The sequence below is a fragment of the Halichoerus grypus genome, chromosome 3 (genome assembly GCF_964656455.1).
Source record: "Halichoerus grypus chromosome 3, mHalGry1.hap1.1, whole genome shotgun sequence".
Taxonomy (NCBI): Eukaryota; Metazoa; Chordata; class Mammalia; order Carnivora; family Phocidae; genus Halichoerus; species Halichoerus grypus.
This window is the reverse complement of record NC_135714.1, coordinates 62,488,871-62,511,571: the sequence shown is the minus strand read 5'-3', so window position 1 is coordinate 62,511,571 and position 22,701 is coordinate 62,488,871. Positions and strand designations below refer to the sequence as shown.

At 39.3% G+C, this 22,701-nt stretch overlaps 1 protein-coding gene across 3 annotated transcripts in view; it reads right to left on the bottom strand.

Annotated features, from left to right (window-relative positions):
• The window catches only part of FRAS1 (Fraser extracellular matrix complex subunit 1), a 404,600-nt gene that overhangs the window by 123,109 nt on the left and 258,790 nt on the right, over positions 1 to 22,701 (bottom strand). For all 3 annotated transcript variants that reach the window (XM_036104730.2, XM_078068823.1, XM_078068824.1), the window contains 5 exons: positions 22,004 to 22,141; positions 19,072 to 19,342; positions 16,390 to 16,474; positions 13,339 to 13,665; positions 3,797 to 3,950 (listed from right to left, as the gene is read on the bottom strand). In XM_036104730.2, the coding sequence (XP_035960623.2) occupies positions 3,797 to 3,950; positions 13,339 to 13,665; positions 16,390 to 16,474; positions 19,072 to 19,342; positions 22,004 to 22,141 (975 nt within the window). The remainder of the gene's footprint in view (positions 1 to 3,796; positions 3,951 to 13,338; positions 13,666 to 16,389; positions 16,475 to 19,071; positions 19,343 to 22,003; positions 22,142 to 22,701) is intronic.

Below are 22,701 nucleotides of genomic sequence, written 5' to 3'. Positions count from 1 at the left end.
TAAGTGGAAGCAACAGAACTCAACACTTGTGGTTGTGAAGGGTGAGAGTTGGGGAGGGATCATCCATTGACAGGAATGGGAGCAATGACACTGATGGATGAGCAGGATGGAGGGAAGTTGAGCACTGTGTCTGTTGAATATGAGGAGACAGGGAGAAGTATCAGTATTTTGTGGGGTTCACCCCAGCAAGGTGACAGCTTTTGTGTAGTACCTCACCTCTGCTCTTATTATGACAAATACAAGGAGCTGACCCTTTAGATATATGGAAATCCAGGCTTACAAAACAGTCTGGGTTTAAAAAACAAAATAATCTCTACTTGGTTTTTCCTTAATGCTGAACTCTACAGTTTAATCAAGAATTCTGAAGGGAAAATTTGATAGGTATTAAGAATCAGAATCTCAGTGGAATCTCGATGAATTATTTTGGGATTGAGAAAATTTGTATTAAAGCTTTCTTACCCGATGCTAAATAATTTAGAGTTGGCAATGTGTTGGATTAAATCAGATTTTCCCTCAAATGATACTTAAGTTACTTCATTAAAACCATCTTATTAAATTTACTTTCAAACTTGTGAAGTAGCTAAAGGTACAAGTATTAATCAACTTGTCTACACTTAAATTTGCGAGCAGTGATGAGTCTATAAGTGGTGGAACTTGGGTCCATTATGCATTTACTACACAAGCAATTTACATTTGGTTCAGTTCCATGGTCAGTTCTTCACAAAAAGTCTAAAGCCCAACTGGAACATTCTAAAGTGATGAGGGAGTCCACAGTAGCTGGGGTGGCAAGGGGGTAGGGGCTCCACAAATTCACACCACTGCGATAGATGGATGTAAGCAGATTGGTGTTAAGTGGGTTTCCAGTTCCCACCATCTTTTGCACTCTTGAGTGCTTCTTAAGGGTAATGTGATTTGATTATTACTAATAGGGGGCTCTGGACACACAGAAAGAGGATTATGTTCACAGGAAGAAGTTAATTAAAAGAGTTATATTAGGAAAGGGTCATAGGCAAGCCTACATGGCATTTATCAAGCTGAAATGGCTTAAAAAATGATTTAATTCAGCATTGTTCTGTTTAAGAGTTAAACAGAATATTGGAATATTGGGCTGTCTCTAGGAAATTAAATTTTTTGGCTTTTAATGATCAAGATAAAGGTAGAGAATTTAATACATCAAACGAATCAAAGATTTTTAGAGCTGAAAAGGACTTAAACATTATCGAGCTTAAAATCAGTGGATAGAAGAATGCAAAGTTGAATAAGGTCTATGGATTAATTAATAGCATTGTGTCCATGTTAGCTTCCTGGTTTTGATAATTGTTCTATTGTTCTGTAAGATGCTACCATTGAGGGAAGCTAGATTAAGGGTATTCAAGGGCTCTTTGTACTATTTTTGCAACTTTTCAGTAAGTCTAAAATTATTTTAAAATAAAAAGTTAAAAAAATTATCTAGCCTAAACTTTCAAAGAACCTAAGGCTCAAAGAGGTCCACTTGCCTTCCTCAAAGTTACACAACTATAATAAAAGACACCCCAGCTAGACCAACTATTTTATAATTATATTAATTCTTTATTTTTTAATTTCAATTCAGCTAGCCAAGGTATAGTACATCATTAGTTTTTGATATAATGTTCAATGATTCATTAGTTGAGACTATCACCCAGTGCTCATCATATTACATGCCCTCTATAATTCCTATCACCCAGTTATCCCATCCCCCACCCACCTCCCTTTCTGCAACCCTCAGTTTGTTTCCCAGAATCCAGAGTCTCATATGGTTTGTCTCCCTCTCTGATTTCTTCCCATTCAGGTTATAGTAATTCTTGATTAGATTATGCTTTTCAATGTCTTTGTTGACATTGGAATTACTTTTATTTTTTTTTAAGTCTTTTTTTCTTGAGAGAGAGAGAGCGTGTGAGTGGGGGGTGAGGGGGGCGATGGGAGGGACAGAGGGAGAGGAAGAGAGAATCTTAAGCAGGCTCCACAGTCTTGGTGCAGAGCCTGATGTGGGGCTCCATCTCAGGACCCTGAGAACATGACCTGAGCTGAAATCAAAAGTCGGATGCTTAACCGGCTGAGCCACCCAGGCACCACATCAGAATTACTTTTAAATTGCACAAAAGTTAACTTTTTTCCCTCACTACAGAAAATACATAATGTTTAAAATCCAGTAACCCAGAGGAAAAACAGATTATTATTCCTCTGCTATTTAACATGCCAAGAAAGTTTTTACTTGTAATGAATATAATTTTCTTTTTCAGGTGATCTATTTAGTTCTTTTAAAAAATCTACCTGCCTATTCTTTTATTTTTATGATACTTGGTTATTGCCTTACAGTTTCAATTCCTTCTTTTGTGTCTTTAAATCATTTTAATATGCTTGTTTCATAGTTGTTATGGTTACTCCTTTGTTTGAAATCCTTGGAATTTTAATCATTTTGTTCATTTTTCTTATCATACTATGGATTATTTCCTTATCTGTAATTTTGAATTCTGAGCTATTCTTCAGTGGTTTAGGCTGTGAGAATCCTGTGATCCAGAGTTGAGGGTGGACATTCCACAACAGTTTCTACCAGTTTCTGCAAGGGACCCAAGAAGTATCATCAGCCTGAGATTAATATTCATATGAATGTCTCAGCTGTGGCTTTCTCAGACAATGTGCACAGTATAACTTAACCCTGGATCTGCAGGAGAAACAGGCCTGAAGTTCTGCTTTCTTGGCAGACTTTTTGGCTTCAGTCTGAGCCCTGGGAAACACAGGTAGGTTTCTTTGCCATCACTCTGGGCTGGTGCCCTTCTTGTTTTCTATTCTGTCCCTCTAATTGAAAGTCTTTCCAGAGTCCCAGTTTTATATAGGATCATAACTTTCTATCTCTGCACGAGCATTACATCTCAAGACCCTGGGTTACTGGGACACATACAAGCCCTCTCAGGGAAGCTGTTCCATCAGCTCATGCCCAGACTGGCTTTAAGCTACTTCTCTATTTGCTACCCAGAGATTTCTCTCTATTCTTGGAAGGTCAGCCATGAGTGCCCTACAATTCTTATCTTTTACCCGGCACTTCCAGATGATGGTGACGAGGGAGAATTTTCAAGTTATCATACTCTACTATCTTGCTAGGAGTGGAAGTTAACAATGGAGATCTTTAAAAATGTTTTTATGTAAAACTTTTTTTTTTAAAGTCTCAACAAGAAGTCTGGTGATATTCTGGAGGGGGCATAAGGTGGAGTTTGAGAGTCTGAGCTTCAAAATTAAACTGAAATTATTAGCTATATATGCTAAAATGAACCATATCTCAGCAAGTTACTTTCTCTGTAAAATGAACTTATTTTAAAACTTAAATTTTGGATTTCATATATACTAACAGGTCTACATTACTTAGCACACCACCTCGTATATAATATGTGTATAGTATGACAGTTATTTTGACTATTCTGTGTTTATTTATTTTTTTTTTTTAAAGATTTTATTTATTTTTTTTGACAGAGAGAGACATAGCGAGAGCAGGAACACAAGCAGGGGGAGTGGGAGAGGGAGAAGCAGGCTTCCCGCCGAGCAGGGAGCCCGATGTGGGACTCGATCCCAGGACCCTGGGATCATGACCTGAGCCGAAGGCAGACGCTCAACGACTGAGCCACCCAGGCGCCCAACTATTCTGTGTTTAAATGAGATGTGTGAGGTATTAGAAAGTCAGTTGTATTGGAATCACAACCTTGTTGCATGGCATCATACCAAAGCAAGTCCAAGACTGCTGGATACAATGATGAGATCATGACAAAGGGAAAAAAAAAGTTACCAAATTGTGGGTGGTCCTGGGTAATTTTGTAGATGATTTCTGAGGCACTGGCACCTGGAGCTTCAGCCTGTAGGATTCTGTTGGTAATTTGCAGCATCCCACCTTCTGGAACCCACACCATTGAATTAGCCACAAGCCGAAGACCTGCATCATTCTAGAATAAGGAAAGAGTACACTATTAAGCCCAAGCCAAAATATATATATGATTACTCCTTTGAAATCCTTGGAATTTTAATCATTTTGTTCATTTTTCTTATCATACTATGGATTGTTTCCTCATCTGTTCTGTAATTTTGAATTCTGAGCTAATCTTCAGTGGTTTAGGCTGTGAGAATCCTGTGATTTGGAGTTGAGGGTGGACATACATATATGGATTATGTTCTGTTTAAGACTTGAACAGAATATATATCAGCCCTTAAAAACATAAGTTATCAGATACTATTGCTGCCAGCCATCATCTAATAAGAGCTCTGGAGTCTCTCTATGAACTATGTATGTCTATTGTATGTAGATATATGCATGTGTATGTATATATGTACATATCCTACTTTTCCCTTTACTTTATCATAAGCAAATAACTTATTTCATTCAGGAAGACAAGTGTCTCCATTTCTTTCTTTCATTTGTCCATCTCACTGTCCTTCCATCCTCCCCATCCTCCCACATTCAAGCACTACACATTAAGCACCTATTATAGGTCAGCTCTTTTGCCAGAGGCCTGAGATATATAAGAATGCCTAAACAAGATGTCAGTTTCAGAACTTACAGTCTAGTGGTCCCCCCATAGACAAATAATCAGGATGCATCACAAATGATGCTCTGTAAGAAGCTTGAGCAGGGTGCAGTGGGAGAATAAAGGAAAAAGGAGGTTTCCTCTTTGAGGGAGGAATGCTCAGGAATGCTTTCCTATGGAAATATCATTTAACTCTTGAATGACCAAAACATGGCCCTTCTAAGAGACAAGTGGTGAAACGGATTCTGTGCAGAGGACCCAACTGAGGCAAAGACATGAGGCAATGCACTGTGTGCTTCATAAAATACCCAGGTGTCTGGGCAAGAAGAGTTTATGGAGCCAGAAGAGGGGGTGAAAAGAAAGGGACACTCTTAAGGTTGGCGGGTAGAAGGTAAATGCTGTACTAAAAGTCTCCATTTATCTTGTAGGTCCGGTAAACTCAACATGTGTCTTCATGGAAGGAAAGGGGATGAGCAGGTCTGGGGTTTATAAAGCCTCCATCAGCAAGAGATGGAAGGGGCTAGAACCAACATGTGTCTGGGGCTGTAGAAACCATTTTACAAATTCTTGTAATGGCTCAGGTGAGAGAAGATGAAAAAGTCATCACAGCAGGAATGGAGAGTTAGAAACAGTTTCCAGAAACACTAGAGGCCAAACTGACAGGCCTTGATGACTGATTGAAAGTGAAGCCTTAGAAACAACTGTTGGGAATAGCTGACTGGAAGAAATCACCTCTTTAGCACTCCTGAGAAGGCAACCATTTTAATTGCTAAAGCTAATGTCATTAAAAAAGTGTTGCCATTACTGATTTGCAAGGTGTGCACCTCTTCCAAAGCCTCATAACTGACACTTTCCACGGAAGGAGATTAGTGAGCCTGCCTGTCTTCAGCTTTCAGTTTGTTTTCATACTTTAAAAATGAATAAATCTGGTATCTTAAAATGGGGCATTTCAAAGGGGATGTTTTTATAAATTATCGTTATTACTTTCAAATATGCCAATAAACAGAACAGAGCAAACACCACTCCCAGGAGGGGCATATTCAGAGCAGAAGGCAACAAATATGCCTTCACAGTCACTTGACATGAGAGCATTTGCCCCCGACAAGAGGTGGTCATAGCTATTCTCACCACAATTACCGGGGAGCCGAGTCAAATAGTGCCCAGGCGAACGGCAGCAAAGTCACCTTCTATGGTGATCAGTGCTCAGCAGCAAACTCCCAAGAATTTTCTCCTTTCACAACTGATATAGCATATTAGTTACAAAAACATCCAAATGTGCCAAGAATTTTCCTCCATTCCCCCCCCCCAGAATTCTGGGGGGAAAATCCCTATTAACTTCAGCAAGAGTTTCATAAAACATAGTACACTTAGACCCAGTGTCTTTTTTTTTTTTTTTAAAGATTTTATTTATTTATTTGACAGAGAGACACACACAGCGAGAGAGGGAACACAAGCAGGGGGAGCAGGAGAGGGAGCGCAGGCTTCCCACGGAGCAGGGAGCCCGATGCGGGGCTCAATCCCAGGACCCCGGGATCATGACCTGAGCCGAAGGCAGACGCTTAATGACTGAGCCACCCAGGCACCCCGACCCAGTGTCTTAATTGCTAGAAATCTCTCTAATAGAAGCAGCCTCGTCAAGTTTGATCATGGTTACAGAAATCCGTCATACACCAACAACCACATTCTGGGACTGACGAAGCAATGTGTTTTTACATATTCCAAGCAAGTAAGTACTGGGACCTGAATGCATGTCCCCAGATGTCTCTCTCACTACATTTCTATCTTGGCTACACTTTACCAATACAATTCTCTAATTCCTGTGTGAGTGTAAATCTTTAGGAGACAGTACCCCTTATATGTCAGTGTTAGGACAAAGGCAACATCTGGAAGCTTATTACAAGTTCAGAATCTCAGGCCCCACCCCAGATTCTGATTTAGAATCTGCATTTTATTTTTTTTCACCAGCTTTACTGAAGTATATTTGACAAATAAAGGTTGTAGATAGTTAAGGTGCACAACGTGATGTTCTGATATACGTATACGTTGTGAAATTCAAGCTAATTAGGAAATCTATCACCTCACATAACTACACTTTTGTGTGTGCATGTGGTAAAAACACTTAAGGTCAACCCACTCAGCAAATTTCAGGTATATAATACAGTATTAAGTATAGCCACGATGCTATATGTTGTATCTTCAGAACTTATTCATCCCTGGTAACTGAACCACTATACCCTTTGGCTACCTTTGACTAACATCTCCCCATTTCTCCTACCTCAGTCCCTGGCAACCACCATTCTGCTCTGCTTTTATGAGCTGGACTGTTTTAGATTCCAAATATAAATAAGATCATGCAGAATTTGTCTTTTTGTGTCTGGCTTATTTTACTTAGCATAATGTTCTTCAAGCTCACCCATGCTGTCACAAATGGCAGGATTTCCTTTTTTAAGGCTGAATAATATTCCATTATATATGTAGAACAGATTTTCTTTAGCCATTTTTTAAAAAAGATTGATTTATTTATTTGAGAGAGCAAGCGAGTGGGGAGAGGGGCAGAGGGAGGGAGAGGGAGAGAGAGAATCCTGAAGCAGACTCCCCGCTGAGTGTGGAGCCCAGTGTGGGTCTTGATCCCAGGACTCAGAGATCATGACCTGAGCTGAAATCAAGAGTTGGTCACTCAACCGACTGAGCCACCCAGGTGCCCCTTTCTTTATCCATTTATCCATGAAGAGACAGCTAGGATGTTTCCATACCTTGGCTATTGTGAATAATGCTGCAATAAACATGTGAGTACATATATCTCTTTGAGACACAGATTTCATTTCCTTTAGATATCTACCCAGAAGTGAAATTCCTGGATCATATGATAGTTCTGTTTTTAATCTTCTGAGGAACCTCCATACTGTTTTCCATAATGGCTGCACCAATTTACAATCCCACCAAGAGTGTATACAGGTTCCCTTTTCCCAGTACCCTCACCAACATTTGTTATCCTTTGTCTTTTTGATAATAGCCATTCTAACAGGTATGAGGTAATATCTCATTGTCATTTTGATTTGCATTTTCCTGATGATGAATGATGTTGAGCACCTTTTCATGTACCTATTGGCCATTGTATGTCTTCTTTTGACAAAGGTCTGTGCAGATCCTTAGGCCAAGTCTTAACTGGATGATGATGATGATGATGATGATTACTTTGCTACTGAGTTGTTTGAGTTCCTTATATATTTTAGATATTAATCCTTTATCAGATATATGGTTTCAAATATTTTCTCCCATTCGGTAGGCTGCCTTTTCATTTTGTTGACTGTTTACTTTGCTGTGCAGCTTTGTAGTTTGATGCATTTCCTCTTGTATTTAAACAGGATCCCCAGGGGATGTGGAGGCATGCTGAAGTAGGAGAAGCACAGCTCAGGATAGAAACAGTGTTGGGTAAGATGATGGACTCTGAAAAACAAACTGAGGGTTCTAGAGGGAAGGGGGGTGGGAGGAGGGGTTAGCCTGGTGATGGGTATTAAAGAGGGCACGTTCTGCATGGAGCACTGGGTGTTATGCACAAACAATGAATCATGGAACACTACATCTAAAACTAATGATGTAATGTACGCGGATTAACATAACAATAAAAAATTAAAAAAAAAAAAAAGAAATAGTGTTGGGTCTAGAGTGGTTCTCCTGAAATCCCACAGACAGGTCTTTTAGAATATTTATATTTATAACCAGATACTATACATGCCTCTGTTTCTGAATTATTTGTTTATAATACTTAAGAAGAAACAGACAACTGTCTAAGGGAAAGAAGTATAATTCTTCCCACTCATTATGATGAAGATGGTTTTATCAGTTGCTTTCTTCTGGGAGAGAGTCCAGGGAAGGTACAAGAAGAGATGAATAGAAGGCTATACACCATCTTTTCTACAGTTAAAGTGTCCAGAAGAGCCAAACAAATTTTAACCTCATTTCCCCAATGATTTTGACATTTTGCAATTTCTTTATCTCCTTGTAGTTTTTTTTTCTTCTGCACAATGGTGCATATATCCCTGTAAGCTCAAGAAATTAGCCATAACATGAGTTGAATAATCTCCTGCCTAGTAATGTTTTATATATCCTTCGGGGTACCACATTAGAAAGCAATGAAATCCCAAAAAGGGATTATGGGGGCATAATCAAAAGAGTGCTTTAAATTAAATAGTTCTTCTAATTCATCTCATAGAACAATGGGCATACAGAAATGTTGGCAATAAAGTTTAGCCATTATATATTGTATTACAAATAAAAATATTAATGCTGTAAACCAGAAGTAGCTTCTATCATTAGAAGGAAAAATCTCACAAATAAAATGAAAACTCCCTCCCCTAAAATAAATGTTGGGGCATAAATGATCATTTCAAATGACAGTGTACCCTAACCCTGGGCCAAACTACTAAAGCTAAAAAATTTTAAAACTTAATCAAATAGAAAATGACTATAATTGGATGTAATAGCAATCCTAATATTTTATTCTGTTAAAAAAAAGTCTTAATTTGCAAAGGCTCATTTATACCATAGCTTTTAAAATGCAACCTTAAAGGACACTGTGGATTTTAAGGAAGGATCATGTAGGGTGGACATAGAAGGTGAAACTTAGATTCTATTTACCAGGATAAAGGATGGAAAGATAATTGGACTGTTTTGTGTGTTTGGACAGTGTGTGTACGCTCCTCAGAAGCTCTGTTCCTTCAGGTCAAGAATACAGAACCTTCTCTCCATGTAGATTTCAACTACTTTATAAACAAACAAAATTTTGTAATCAACAAACATTTTTTGAACGTATACTCTGAGCAATACATCTTATAAGATGCCAAATTGAACAAGCTAAGTAAGTCCATAAAAGGTGAAACCCTGGAGTGTCTGGGTGGCTCGGTGGTTAGGTGTCTGCCTTTAGCTTGGGTCATGATACCAGAGTCCCGGGATCGAGTCCCATGTCCGGCTCCCTGCTCAGCAGGGAGTCTGCTTCTCCCTCTGACCCTCATCCTGCTTGTGCTCGCTCTCTCTCTCTCTCTCTCAAATAAATAGATAAAAGTCTTTAAAAAAAAAAAAAAAGGTGAAACCCTGACATGTGGTAAGGATTTATTTATTTATGAGATAGACTCTTATTCAAAAAATTAACATTTTTGTGCCATACTTCTAATTGTCACAAGCACCCTTATTATCAAACGGTATCCCTGCCAGACCACCACTGGGAGGACAAGTTTTAAGAAAATTGAGGGAAAACAAAATAGGGCCTTTAGTTGCACATGGGCCTTACCAAGTTCAAACAGCCAGAGAGGACTCTTAGCAACAGAATTTTCCATCCAGTTCATAGCATGATACTTGGGGGCTTTTCATATCAAAGCATTACCCAGTGGCAGAAAGTAACTACTCAAACAACAACAAACGAGGTCACAAAGATCATCAGATTTATTGCCAAAGTGGAAAAAGAGGCATGATTTCCAGAGATGCCTTAATTAATGAAAAAGAGAGGAGGGGGGTGGGGAATGGGTTAGCCTGGTGATGGGTATTAAGGAGGGCACGTATTGCATGGAGCAGTGGGTGTTATACCCAAACAATGAATCATGGAACACTACATCAAAAACTAATGATGTACTGTATGGTGAGTAACATAACATAATAAAAAAAAAGAAAAGAAAAAATTAAAAAAAAAAAAAGAAAAAGAAGGTAATTTCTTGAAAGCCTGGTAGTGGAAAGAAACCCACCAATAAGCATGACTTTTCCTTGCCCACATTTTAGCCCTTATTAGACACCAAATTGCTTTAAAATCATATCTCTAGCAGGCTCGGGTTTGGTAATCTGCCCAATTAATGAAAGCCTGTTCAGCAGAGCATTCTTTATTACCTTTTAATCTTTTTGATTTCTTTTGCCTCCTCCCCCAACAGAGCATGTTTCAACATCAGTCCTGAATCTATTTTCTCCTCAGCGACTCAGCGTAAGCCTGGAGGGCAGCAAATTTCCTCAGTGCCAGGCCAAGGATGAAAGTTTGGAGGAAGTGACGCAGAACTTGAAAAATGAGAGTGGAACTGACAGCCCCTACCCTTCATCCCAGATAGGCCACCCCAACATTAGCAGAGGTGGCCTGAAGGCTTCTCATCTGACGTAAGAGATGGACTCAAAGGTAGGAACATGGGAATCAGCCTCACTCAAGCTGTTGCATCCCTCCAAGTATCTACCCATCCAGCAAAAATGTGCTAAGGTCCTACGATGTGCCTTAAGAGAGGAAGACTAAAATAGCTGCTGCTCACACAAAGTTTTCTTTTTCTACCTCTCCCTCTCCTTCCATCTGTGTCAGCAGGTTAAGTTTTCTACTGAACAACACTGGGATTAATTTGTACATCCATTCCCCAGGAGTCAGACCTAATCCCCTTTGCCACTCCATTTAAACCACCAGGTAGACATCAGCCAGTAATTGGCTTGACTCCAAATTTAATACACAGGCAGCCTCAGGGTAGGGACTTGGATGCCCATCTTCAGAAGTGGCTATCAGAATGAAATCAATCATGTCTGACTATACATGTACTGGAAGCCATTAACAGCTGAGGCAATTTTTTTCTTCTTGGGCTCCAGTAGACTTATGATTATAAATAGCTTCACCTGTAACAAGATGTGGTCAGTCCAGAGGGAAGATTCCAGGAGGCTTAGGGCCCAGCCTGCTTGGATAGGACATTGAGAAAATGACTGAATTGCTGTCTCGATTCTGTCCATTAGGGGGATCAGAATATATATGACCAATACATTGAAAAATATGGGTTAGAATGAAAAAAGCCATGTGGGTTAAGTGTGATGAGCCAGAACACACTTGAGTCGAAATCACAGCTCCAGCATGAAATACCTTTATCACAAACAAACATTTTTAAACTTCTTAAAATGCTTTTAAACTTTTTCTTCAGTTTCCTTTTTGGAAAATTAGAGGTAATAATTGTACAAACATCCTAGAATGATCATGAACATCAAATGAAATAATTTACATCAAGCATTAGTGCCCAAAAAAGATAAAAAACAAAAAACAAAAACACCTCCCACCCATAGGACTTCTTTTAGAAGAAATAAGGTCATATGGCCTCTCTTCTACCCTTCTTCATTAAGATATTGTAAAGATCAGTAGAATAGATATAAAGAACAAGTACTTTGAATTCCTGAAAGGAAATATAGTACGCATTTGTAAAATATCAGTATTACAGTGTTCAAATTTATTAGTACATCCTGATGGATGCTGGTTTCGTTATCCCATTCACTGGCTTAGAAGCCGTTAGTTCACCTGACGGACATGTAAGCACAACAATATAGGAGATGGAGTGATGGCAGGAGGAAGCAGGAGGGACAGACACTGTAAATACCAACATGAATCCCAAGTTATAAGCACTACAAGGAGTCTCAAGTTCTGTGCTTATGTCTTATTTATAAATTAAACTTTCATTTTTCCTTGTTTTGTTTTGGTAGTCAAAGGAGTGAAAATCCTAGAAATACTCTTCAACCTTAGACCATAGCATACAAAATGAGAGTGCCATATACTGAACCGAGCTCCAAATGTGGAGATTGAAACCACTATACGAAAGGCAGCTGCTAGTGCTGCGCTGAAATCCTGTAACAATCTTTGGAAAGAAACCAAGCAGGAAGAAAAGAAACTTTCTGTGTCTGTCTAGACTTCATCTCTTCAGAACTAAACCTCATCTCCCAGGGCCATTGCAAGAGGGTGATAAGTAGGATTAGCTACAAAGTGGCTATCTGCCAACTATCTCATAATCAGCCTTCACTTACTCCCATCTATCTCATGCCACCATCACTGTTTTCATTAGCTGCAAATCATGAGACAACAGCCCGAGAAACTAGCCAGCAGACTATGTTACATTCAGCTGTTCACCTTCACAAGGATCCATCGCAAATTTTGAGTGATCTTCAGTGAGAAAGTGACAAGTCATTTCTAAACTGTCCTCAGCAAATCAATCTCTCTAGCTAATCGTTAATGACACTTCAGTGGCTACTGATACTTGGAATGAAAAGTTCAATAAAAATGATAAGTCTCCCAATCTATCACCATGGGAAAGAGTCATTCTTGCTATAACAGAGAAAAGAGCTTCTAGTGAAATATCATCAAGTAATAAATGGTTCTGAAAATGTTTTTCAATAGGTCTCTTGGATCTAGCATGGGTTAGCCCAGTATTTCCCAAAGCGTGATAGTCATCCCATTAATAGTATCCAAGAACATTCTATGTACAATGTGGATGAATATTTTAAAAAATGGTTATGTATTAGTATTAATTTTAATATTGTAGAAGTATAATTCTACATTAAGCCCATGATTTCATATACATCATTTATTAGGATGAGACCACAATAAAAAAGGTGATACAAAGAAAAATATTAAGTAAATAATAGAAAAGGTACTCGTGGACAAGACAAAAACATATGGAGGTGGCACAGGAATGACTCAGGCTGATGAGAGTTCCTGTGATTACTAAAAGAGAAAGTTTCCTCATCCTCCTAACCCGACTATGAGCTTCACATTGCATGAGCTGTTGCAGAAGGGCAGACAAAAACAGGGGTGCACTTGATTCTTGTGATCATGCTCAGGCAGGTGACAAAAGCATCAGTGGACAACAAGGCATTGTGTTCTATGAATCTTTGAACATCCTAATTATCTCCGTAACAGATGCTTAATAAGTGTTTGAATAAATACCAATCCATATCTTAACTTTATGAATATTGCAAAATAATATCATCAACAAAACTTCATATCTAGCTGCAAGGAAATTGCAGCTCTAGGAATGACACCTACCTTGGGCACCATCTTCACATGGAACAGTATACTTCGAAAGGAATGTCCATCACTGGCCTGTAAGACTGCAACATCAGATACGCTCTCTGAGCCATCATGAGCATAGTGGAGAAGGCCCCTGGAGAGTTCGTCCAGCCGGAATTGATAGATTGGGGTTGCCGGGGACTGAAGTGTTTGAAGCAATTGGCCATGAAGTGGAGGACCAAGCACTTGGACCACGACATCCTGTGGGTTGTCGTCATCTCGGATGTCGAGCAGCTGGGTAGTGATGGTTCCTCTCTCTCCTCTGCTAATACGGAGGGCCTCATTTCTCAGCACATAGGGGGCCTGAGGAGTTGAAGGGAAGGAGGAGGAGAAGTCATTTAGCAGGAAAAGAGAGGACCACCCAGTGGACTCGATACAGTTGTGCACAACCTAAGTGATAATTCTATGCTTTTGAAGGAACTCTTGATGCTCCAGCAAAGTGCCAAACTGTGGCAGAGTCAAGGTATCTGTCAGAGGTGTGGGCAGTCATAGTAATCAGAGCAAGTGAGATTACTTCACACTTCTGGTTCTGGAGGCTTCTCAAGACATGTCAAGGCCATTGGAGGCAATTGAGATGAGCTACTTATTTCCGAATCTCGGAAGTCTCTGCTATCTGGATTTACACTATATCCCCTGCATTGTAACTGAAATCAGCCCAGAGTCAGGGATCCCAACCAATTGTCTGCTTCCAAGAGAGAACAGTAAGAGGCATGGAAGTTTTGCACTTGTGTTGGGAGTTGAGCACTTCACTCCAGCTACATTGCACTTGGGGTAAGATACTTCTGATTCTGAAATCATGCAATATCTGGTCCCAGGCAATAATTTTCTTTAATCCATCTCATTCATATCTTGAAGGGCCAACTCAGGTTTTAAAGCCTGATAAGATCACGGTCTGGGTAAAACAACCACCTGGCTAATTCATGTGGTAAATTTTCAGATGTTTTTCTCAGGATTATCACGTTTCCCCTCACCAACTTGAGTAAGCAAATAAAATACTCTTTCATAAAGATAAAAGTTAATGAACCACAAAATAAAAAATTACCAAAAAAAAAAAAAAAAAAAATTGAGGCCAGAAGCCAAAGAAAACATTCTTAGTTTTTTATATTGTTTGAAGTTGAACCATCTAGGACTTTTTTCGGCACATTGCCTTCTTTAATCCAAATGGCTCTCTTCTAAAACTTTCTTTTAAAACTACCCTTCCTGGCCTCGTGGAAATTTCAGTATCTATTGGAGTAATGTCTAACTAATGTGTCATTGTAATAGTCACATAGTAGGCAGCTAGATGACAGCTGCGCCTCAGAATTCCCAAGCGAGAATACGGAAGCTGTGATTCTAGATACGTGGGGATGAAGGGCCCCTTGGATTCTGAAAGAGGAGTGGTCAGAAAGTGATGTCCATAAATGGAAAAGACCAAATTAACTCGCATGAGAAAATCTCAGGGAGGTTCAAGACCATATTGAAATATCACAGGAAGGTAAAGGAACAAAAATAAGTTCAAAGTAATTTCTAAAACTCCATTTTAAAAAAAGTCAAAATGAAACAAGTTTCTCACATAATAAATAAAATTTAAAAATGCTGCCACTATCTACTCACTTGCTTTGGGGAAGACAAGCAAACAAAACTCAGGGAACCATAGGAACTCACTGTCTCAGATGAGAAAGGCACTTACCAGTACCTACCCTGTCTCTAATTCACCTAATTAGAGTAACTATAGTAATACAAACAAAAAGAACAAAACTGAACTTCTAAGTCAGACAGTCCTCAGACCTGATGTGGCCCTCTGGCCCATACCTACAGAGATCACATGCTTTAGTTTTTCGTTGTTTTTTGTTTTTTACGTGTTTCAGTTTTAATTAAAACAAAATTCATACTCTTAGCCCAACAGTGAGGTCAAATGAACCTCAGATCAATTTCTAATCATCCCTCAACTTCAGTCACCCTTGAAGTAAGAATGCCATCAAGAAGAGCAGAGCCGGCCTGTGAACACCATTTGGGAGCCACTTCGGGGTTATGTCTGTATTATCCACAGTCCATGGTCTTTTCATGTTTGGACCAAAATTTTTAAAAAAAAAAAATCAGTTTTAAAACAATAATCTCATGTCCTTCCTTGAATCATGACTAACACTCCACTGAGGTCCGGATATTTAGGTAGTCTTGGTTCCCCAGGCTGATATCCCACTGTCTTGTTGTTCACAACTTAAGACTCTATCTATCTTCTTATTCTCTTTGCACATTTCAGCTGTTCAATCCCTCAAGCTCAGTTACTCAGACCATCTACAGCTATATGTATTCTGGACACATAAGTACATCTTGACAGAGATGAGTGATGGGAACAGAAGAGCCATCACACTGAGTTTTATAGCATCTACCATGATTTCCTCAGACTTCTGTTTGGCTGATGACCACACTGGCACCTTATTTAAGTAGATCCTTAATGAGATGCTCTACCTATGGCAAACTGATGAAAATGTAGCCCAGCTACATGACAGATAGGCAAAAGTAGTTGAATATAATTTCATATCCCTGAGAGAGAAATATTTAGGCAAAACAAACTCCTTTACCTAAGATAAGGAAAATCTTAACAACTGGAACAGTTTCAAATTATTCTGAAGGGCTGGTATCAGATTCAGTATAGTAAAGTAAGGCACCATAAATTGGTGGGCAAGAGCACAGACTCTGTAGCCAGATTTTCTGGGCACAAATCTCAGCTCTTCATTTATTAGCTATCTCATCATAGACAAGTTACTTAACCTCCCTGTGACTTTAGTTTCCTCATCTGTAAGTTGGGGAAAACAACAGCTCATACGGCTGTCATGAGGATTAAATGAAAAATACAAAGAAGAAAACTATAGACATATTAGCAATTAGTTGTTGTTGCTGTTGTTCGGATCCACAAGTTCTAAAAATTATTCCAGTGGTATTTCATGGAGAATCTGAGACTAGCTTAATTTAGGTCATTTTTGCTATAACTAGTAGAAACCTTGACTCACGCATGTGAAATTATTAATTGTGTAGCATTGTTATTACCTGTGTTGAAAATGCTTGTATGTTGATCAGCTGTGGCTCAGAGAAGAACTGCTGGTCACTAACTTTCAGGGAAAAGTAACCTTTCCTAAAAGAAGTCCCCAAGAAAGGAATGAGAAAATGCAGTCATTAGTCTCTAGAAAAACAAAGATTAAAAATATCTTCAGCTTATGTGCATGGAAGAAATTAGATCAAACCACTACAGTGATATAATATTCATACTATAAATGAAAATAACCAGATGAAGATGAACACAGTGACATACAGGTAAAACTACGGTGTATTCTCCGATCTCAAAATAATGTAACAATTACATAAACTTTTTGGTTTTGATTTTTCCAAAAGGACTATATAAATGGTTGAAAAACCAGTTTTTGGCCAAGACAGGTTAGTAATATAGTGAAGGCTAATAGTTAAATTGGAGAATGGAAAGGAACCTATCAGAGTAAGAGTAAAAAACAGATCAGGGGTTGCCAGAAACTGGAGGGAAGGGAGTCCCAGTAAAAAGGAGAGCTTGGGGGTTTGATGAAACTGTTTCAAACCTTGCTTGCAGTTGTGGTTTCAAACTGCCAGAATGTCCACATTTGTGAGCACTCACAGACCAGTACACTTCAAGATGGGGGATTTTATTGAACCCAAAATAGACCTCCATAAACCTGATTTAAAAAAAAAAAAAATCTTGTCTCCCCTCCCATTTCATCCTCCCCTTGATTTTCTGTCCCATTTAGGTCCTTGTCCCTCTTCACTCCCATCTCCAGACATCCAGGGAAAGCAATTGAGGGAAGCAACAGAAAGAAATAAGAAGGGGTGGTTACTCCTAACCTACGGGGGGACAATGACATTTTGGTGGCACTGAGGTTCTGATAACTGCTTAGCATTCCGCTTGCCACCATGGGCCGTATTTGCAGGTTGTCTTGTACTCCCCAGAAGCACTCTGACCCCAAAGGAATCCAGTGCTGAAGAATCACGGTCAAATTTTCATGAGGAAAAACAAAACCACAAACCCATATGGCAAGCTGCCCCTTTTGTTTTTGTATCATTTGGCAACTTATAGAATGTTCTTTTTTCACAAATCACTACCAATCTTATTTTCCTGTTCTTTCTTTTGTTTGAATTTTTAGATAAAGAAGATCCGATGCTAAAATGGGTACCCCAAAGTAAAAGGAGTGCTGAAAGAATTCCCTGCAAAATTGTCACCACTCTTTGTCCTGTTTGGGGGTACAGAGCTGACTCTGGAAGAAAACAGGTGATGAGAGATTGAAGAAGTGAAACAGACAAGAGGAGTAACTTTGGTTGTCTAGGGGGCTTTATGAACTTTACCCACTTTTCACAAGATTCCAAGGCAAAGGACTACACGAACGGAGCCGTGTGTGTGTGTGTGTGTGTGTGTGTGTGTGTGTGTGTGTAATGCAAACAATTAAGAACTACACTTGAAGCAAAATGAATGCAGGACTTTGGAGCATAAATCTGAAAAGTGATTCTATGGCATCAGACGCCTGAGTTTTAAGTTCCATCTGTAGCAATATGTCTCTGTGCAAGGATCTTTTGCCCCTTGAGGATGGAAGCACACCCATTATTCCTAGTATTATTCAGGAGGCAGAAATCATAGTGGCTAAAGGCATGGGCTGTGGAGTCAGAGAGCCAGGGATTGGAGACTTGGCTTTGCTTATACTCTCAAGGCCTCAGTTTTCCTATCTGTAGACTGGGAACATAAATATACAGCGTTCACATGAAGTGTTTGCTACAATGCCTGGGTCATAGTCAGCGCTCAGTAAGTATCAGTTGTTCTTATTCCTATAAGATGGTCTTTCGAGGTTCTGGCTCTGAACTGCAATAAAGTGCCATCACTTTTCCCCCCACCTATCTCCTAGCCCAAACCTTAAAACAACAACAACAACAAAAATCTCCAGTAGTGACAGTAGAAAATATTTACCGTGAATATCTGAATCCATTGCTAACATATATAGTCTACTCTGAATTATCTGGACTAATGAAGCAGAGCTGGGTGAAGGATAATCCACGAGGCTAATCTTTGGGGTGTATTCTCTGATTCTTGTTTAGCAGATTTACTCTGCTAATTACATGATTCTATTTGCCTGGGTTAGTGTTAACATTCAATTGCATTCCTGAAGCATATGTCAGCTGGGGTGAGGAAAACAGCCAGAAGTGTGCTAGGCATCAGAGGAAAACTGGATCCGGCTTAAAAATTAACCACAATTAATCCCATAAAGTGGATAATAAAAAGTTGTGACTCTTAGTTTCCCTCCCGCTCTGGAATTCTAGGAACCATATAACACTTTGAAAAGCATGTGCTCCATCTTCTAGCCACTGCTCACTCCCAGTATATCACCCTAATGTTGAAGAAGCAGCTGTAGAAATCTGTGTAGATAACCAGTTTTGTTTCTGTTGGGCCAAAAGTACTGGGTAATTGTCCTAGGAACTTTCCTGTCACATCAGAGAATTACCCACAATTATGTGATAAAATGAAAATGCCTCTAACAGAAGCATACTCTCGGAGCAATTACAGGGAAATAATGACAGGCAGCTGAAAGCGTTGGCGTGTTTGGAGTATTGATCTTCCCCAAAGGAGAAGGGACAGCTATTGAGAAGCGGGGGCGGGGCGCAAAGCACTGACAGGAGGCACAGGAAAGGAGGCAGGAGGAAAACAAAAGAACACTGAGTCACCTGGGCTTTTCTTTGCTGTGCACAAAACGCACTTTTTTCTCATTCACATCCTTCCAGCTAAAATGGCCAGCCTTGTCGAGCTGAACCTCTTTTCCATTCCTCAACAGCATCAGCTGACCATTGGTGGGAGTGCTCACAACATGGAACTGGAGGTCTTCCACCCTGCCATCTTGGTCTTGGACATTCAGAAGGGGAAAATCCAGTGGCTTCATTGAACCAATTGCAAGGGTGAGAGAACCATTCACATGAAGACTAGGAGTGTATATTTTGCCTGGAAAACAGAGGATCCAAAGATCAGACTTGGCATATTCACTAATAAGGTTTTGGGTTTTTTTAATAAATAGACTCGTAATGTTCATTCAGAAATGAGACTCTAGACTATTGTACACCATAAGCCTCCTTCTAATTCAGTGATTCTCACCCTGAATGCATATGAAAATAACACAGATTCTCAATGTTAAAATATAAACTTCTAAAAGAAAATAGAGGATAAAATCTTTGTGATCTTAAATTAGGCAATGCTTTCTTCGATAGGACACAAAAAGCATGAGTGACAAAAGAAAAAATTGATAAATTGGACCAAAGTTCTTCAAAGGGCACCAGTAAGAAAGTGAAAAAGACAACCCATAGAGTGGAGGAAAATATTTGCAAATTATATATCTGAAAAGGGACTTGTATCCAAAATATATATAAAAAAATTCTTACAACTCAGTAAAAGACAAGTAACCCAATTTAAAAATAGGCAGAGTTTGAAAAGGCATTTTTCCAAAGAAGATATATAAAAGGCCAATAATTATGTACATGAAAAGGTGCTCAATGTCATTAGTCATCGGGGAAATGCAAATCAAAACCACAATGTGATACCACTTCATACCCACTATGAAGGACAATAAAAAGTATTCCTGAGGACGTGGAGGAATTAAAAATCTTATACATTGCTGGTGGAAACATAAAATGGTGCCGTTTGGCAGTTCCTCAAACAATAACAGAAGTACCCTATGATCCAGTAATTCTACTTATAGGCATATACCCATAAGAACTGAACACATATGTCCACATAAAAACTTGTACATGAATGTTCATAGCAGTTATACCTAAGAGCCTCAAAGTGGAAACAACCCAAATGTCCATTAATTGGTGAATGAATAAACAAAATGTGGTATATCCATGCAATGGAATATTATTCAACCATGAAAAGAGATGATGTACTGATACATGTTCCAGTGTAGAGGAACCTTGAAAATATTCTTGCCACATGAAAAAAGCCAGACATAAAAAGCCACATATTGTATGATTCCATTGATGTGAAATGTCTAGAATAGTTAAACCCACAGAGACAGAAAGTCGATCAATGATTGCCAGGGACTGGGGCAAGGGAGCACTACAGAGAGACTGTTAATTGTTATTGGATTTCTTTTTAGGAAGAATAAAATGTCCCGGAATTAGATAGTGTGATGGTTGCATAACCTTGTGAATATACTAAAAACTACTGAATTGTATACTTTAAAGGGGAATTCTAAGGTATGTGAATTATATCTCAATAATAACAATAAAAAATCATACAGGGACCTTTTAAAACAGTACTGATACTTGAGCTCCACCATCAGAGATTCTGTCTTTGGTGTTCTGGTGTGGGCATCTCAGTGACTTCACAAGCTCCTCAGGCAATCCTAATGGGACTTCCAAGTTTGAGAACCACAGTCCTAACCTAATACTTTGATCACATCTGACCATCAGACCCATTAAGGGTAAAGAAAAAAGCAAACGTCTGATACCATTTGCTCGAACAGTACCAGTTAATCTGTAATGAAGTATGATTATCAGTGGCTTATATTCAGGATTCATGTGAAGTGTACCCACTTTGTTTTAAAATTTTACTATCTCTGCCCATAGGAAACATCTGATGGATAAATATCTGATCATGATGTGAAATTCATCCTGTCTCCTGCAAGGTGTTTTGCCCAGACTTGAACTGTTAATGTTTCCTTCTACAAGTAGGTCGGACAGGACAGTTTGGGAATGCCAGGTTTCAAGAGGACTACGTCCACTCTAAGATTACTCTAATGAAAGTGGAATTCATTTTCACAAGTTGACTTGTATTATGTCCCAAGAGGAGTAGGTTGACTCTCAAGTACTTGGGGTTTCCAGAAGGATCCCAATAAAATGAGCCAAAGATGTCTTTTTCCCATGGGAAGTCTTAATATCTTTGGAGGTCAGAAATTTAGAGACGGAAAATGTGATTGACTGTGGGTGTTAAAATATGCCTCGTGTCATTGATTGACACTTAAAAGCTGAGGAATGCTCAACTATACTATAATTCTCAAGCTTCATTCAGCTATAAAACTTTGGGGTTCAAAATTATGACTGAATTTAAATTTGCTTCTCTTTTGTTGTTTAAGGTGAAGTGTCCATTAATGTGTTGGACAAGACTAGATCAATTCCCTTAATATGTCACCCTATTCTTAATAGGAGAGTGGCTCGAAATCTATTTGCTTCAAACATGACCCTAATGGGGCAGTCTCCTCACACTACTCATTATTTATTTGTAATTTATCTCCAGTACGTCCACAAAGGGTGCGCCATTGAACCGCGGCATAATTAGCTCTGTAAGTTTATATATATGCAAATAAATTATATGTATATAGGTAATTTTCTATAACATAGCTGTAGTTCTGAAACACAACTAAGTTTTATGCCAAATTTCTGATCTGATAGTTGTTACTTTTAAAGCACAGATTCTTTTTCCCAAAGATCTTAGAGGTTGAGTTTCCCCAACGTCCATGTCCTATAAACAGTTCCTTATTCCTTTGTATTCCTAGAATGAGAATCCTGCATTTCATATCACATGAGCTGACTGTATCTACAAACTCAGCCTTTGCATGGAGAAATTACAGGTTAATATACAGCAGAGCATCTGACAAGAAGCACTTACCAGCGCAGGTTTCATTAGAGCGGGCAGAGAAGCCAGGAACACAGTTGGAAACACAAAGGCCACTCTTCAAAAAGAACCCATGGTCACACTGGTGACACTGGTCCTGGCGGGTACACCGCAAGCACGCCCGAGGGCAGGCTGTCAAAGAAAGGCCACAGTAAGTGAGGCACAGCAAAGGCACAGGCAGCCAGCGAGGGCCACCAGTGACAGAGAAAAATAGTGACAGCACGAGCAACACACGACCCCCAACTGCAGCAACAGGGAATTCCAACGGTTTCCTCTAGAATTTCACAGGGAGCTGCTCTACCTTCAGGAGGAGAGCGAACACAGAGGCGCGCTTTCACTTAATGCACTGTGATGTGAAAATGTTGCACATACACGGATTGTATGAAGAGTTAGGCATATTGACTTGTAAGGGAGGTGGTGTGCAGTGATTAAGAGCACAGGCCCTTTCTGGGTACCATTCCTGCTCTACCACTTATCAGCTGTCCACTTTGGGACAATTTATCCTTTAATCATCTGTGGTGTGATTTCTCATCTTAAAAATGGGGATAGTAATAGCATCTGATGCAAATCACTGTTGGGAGGATGTGTTACAAAGTGAAGAGACTAGAACAGAGCCTGGCATACAAAAGGACTCAGCTGTACTACTAATGCCACTGCATCATCATCATCATCATTATTATTATCACCATCAT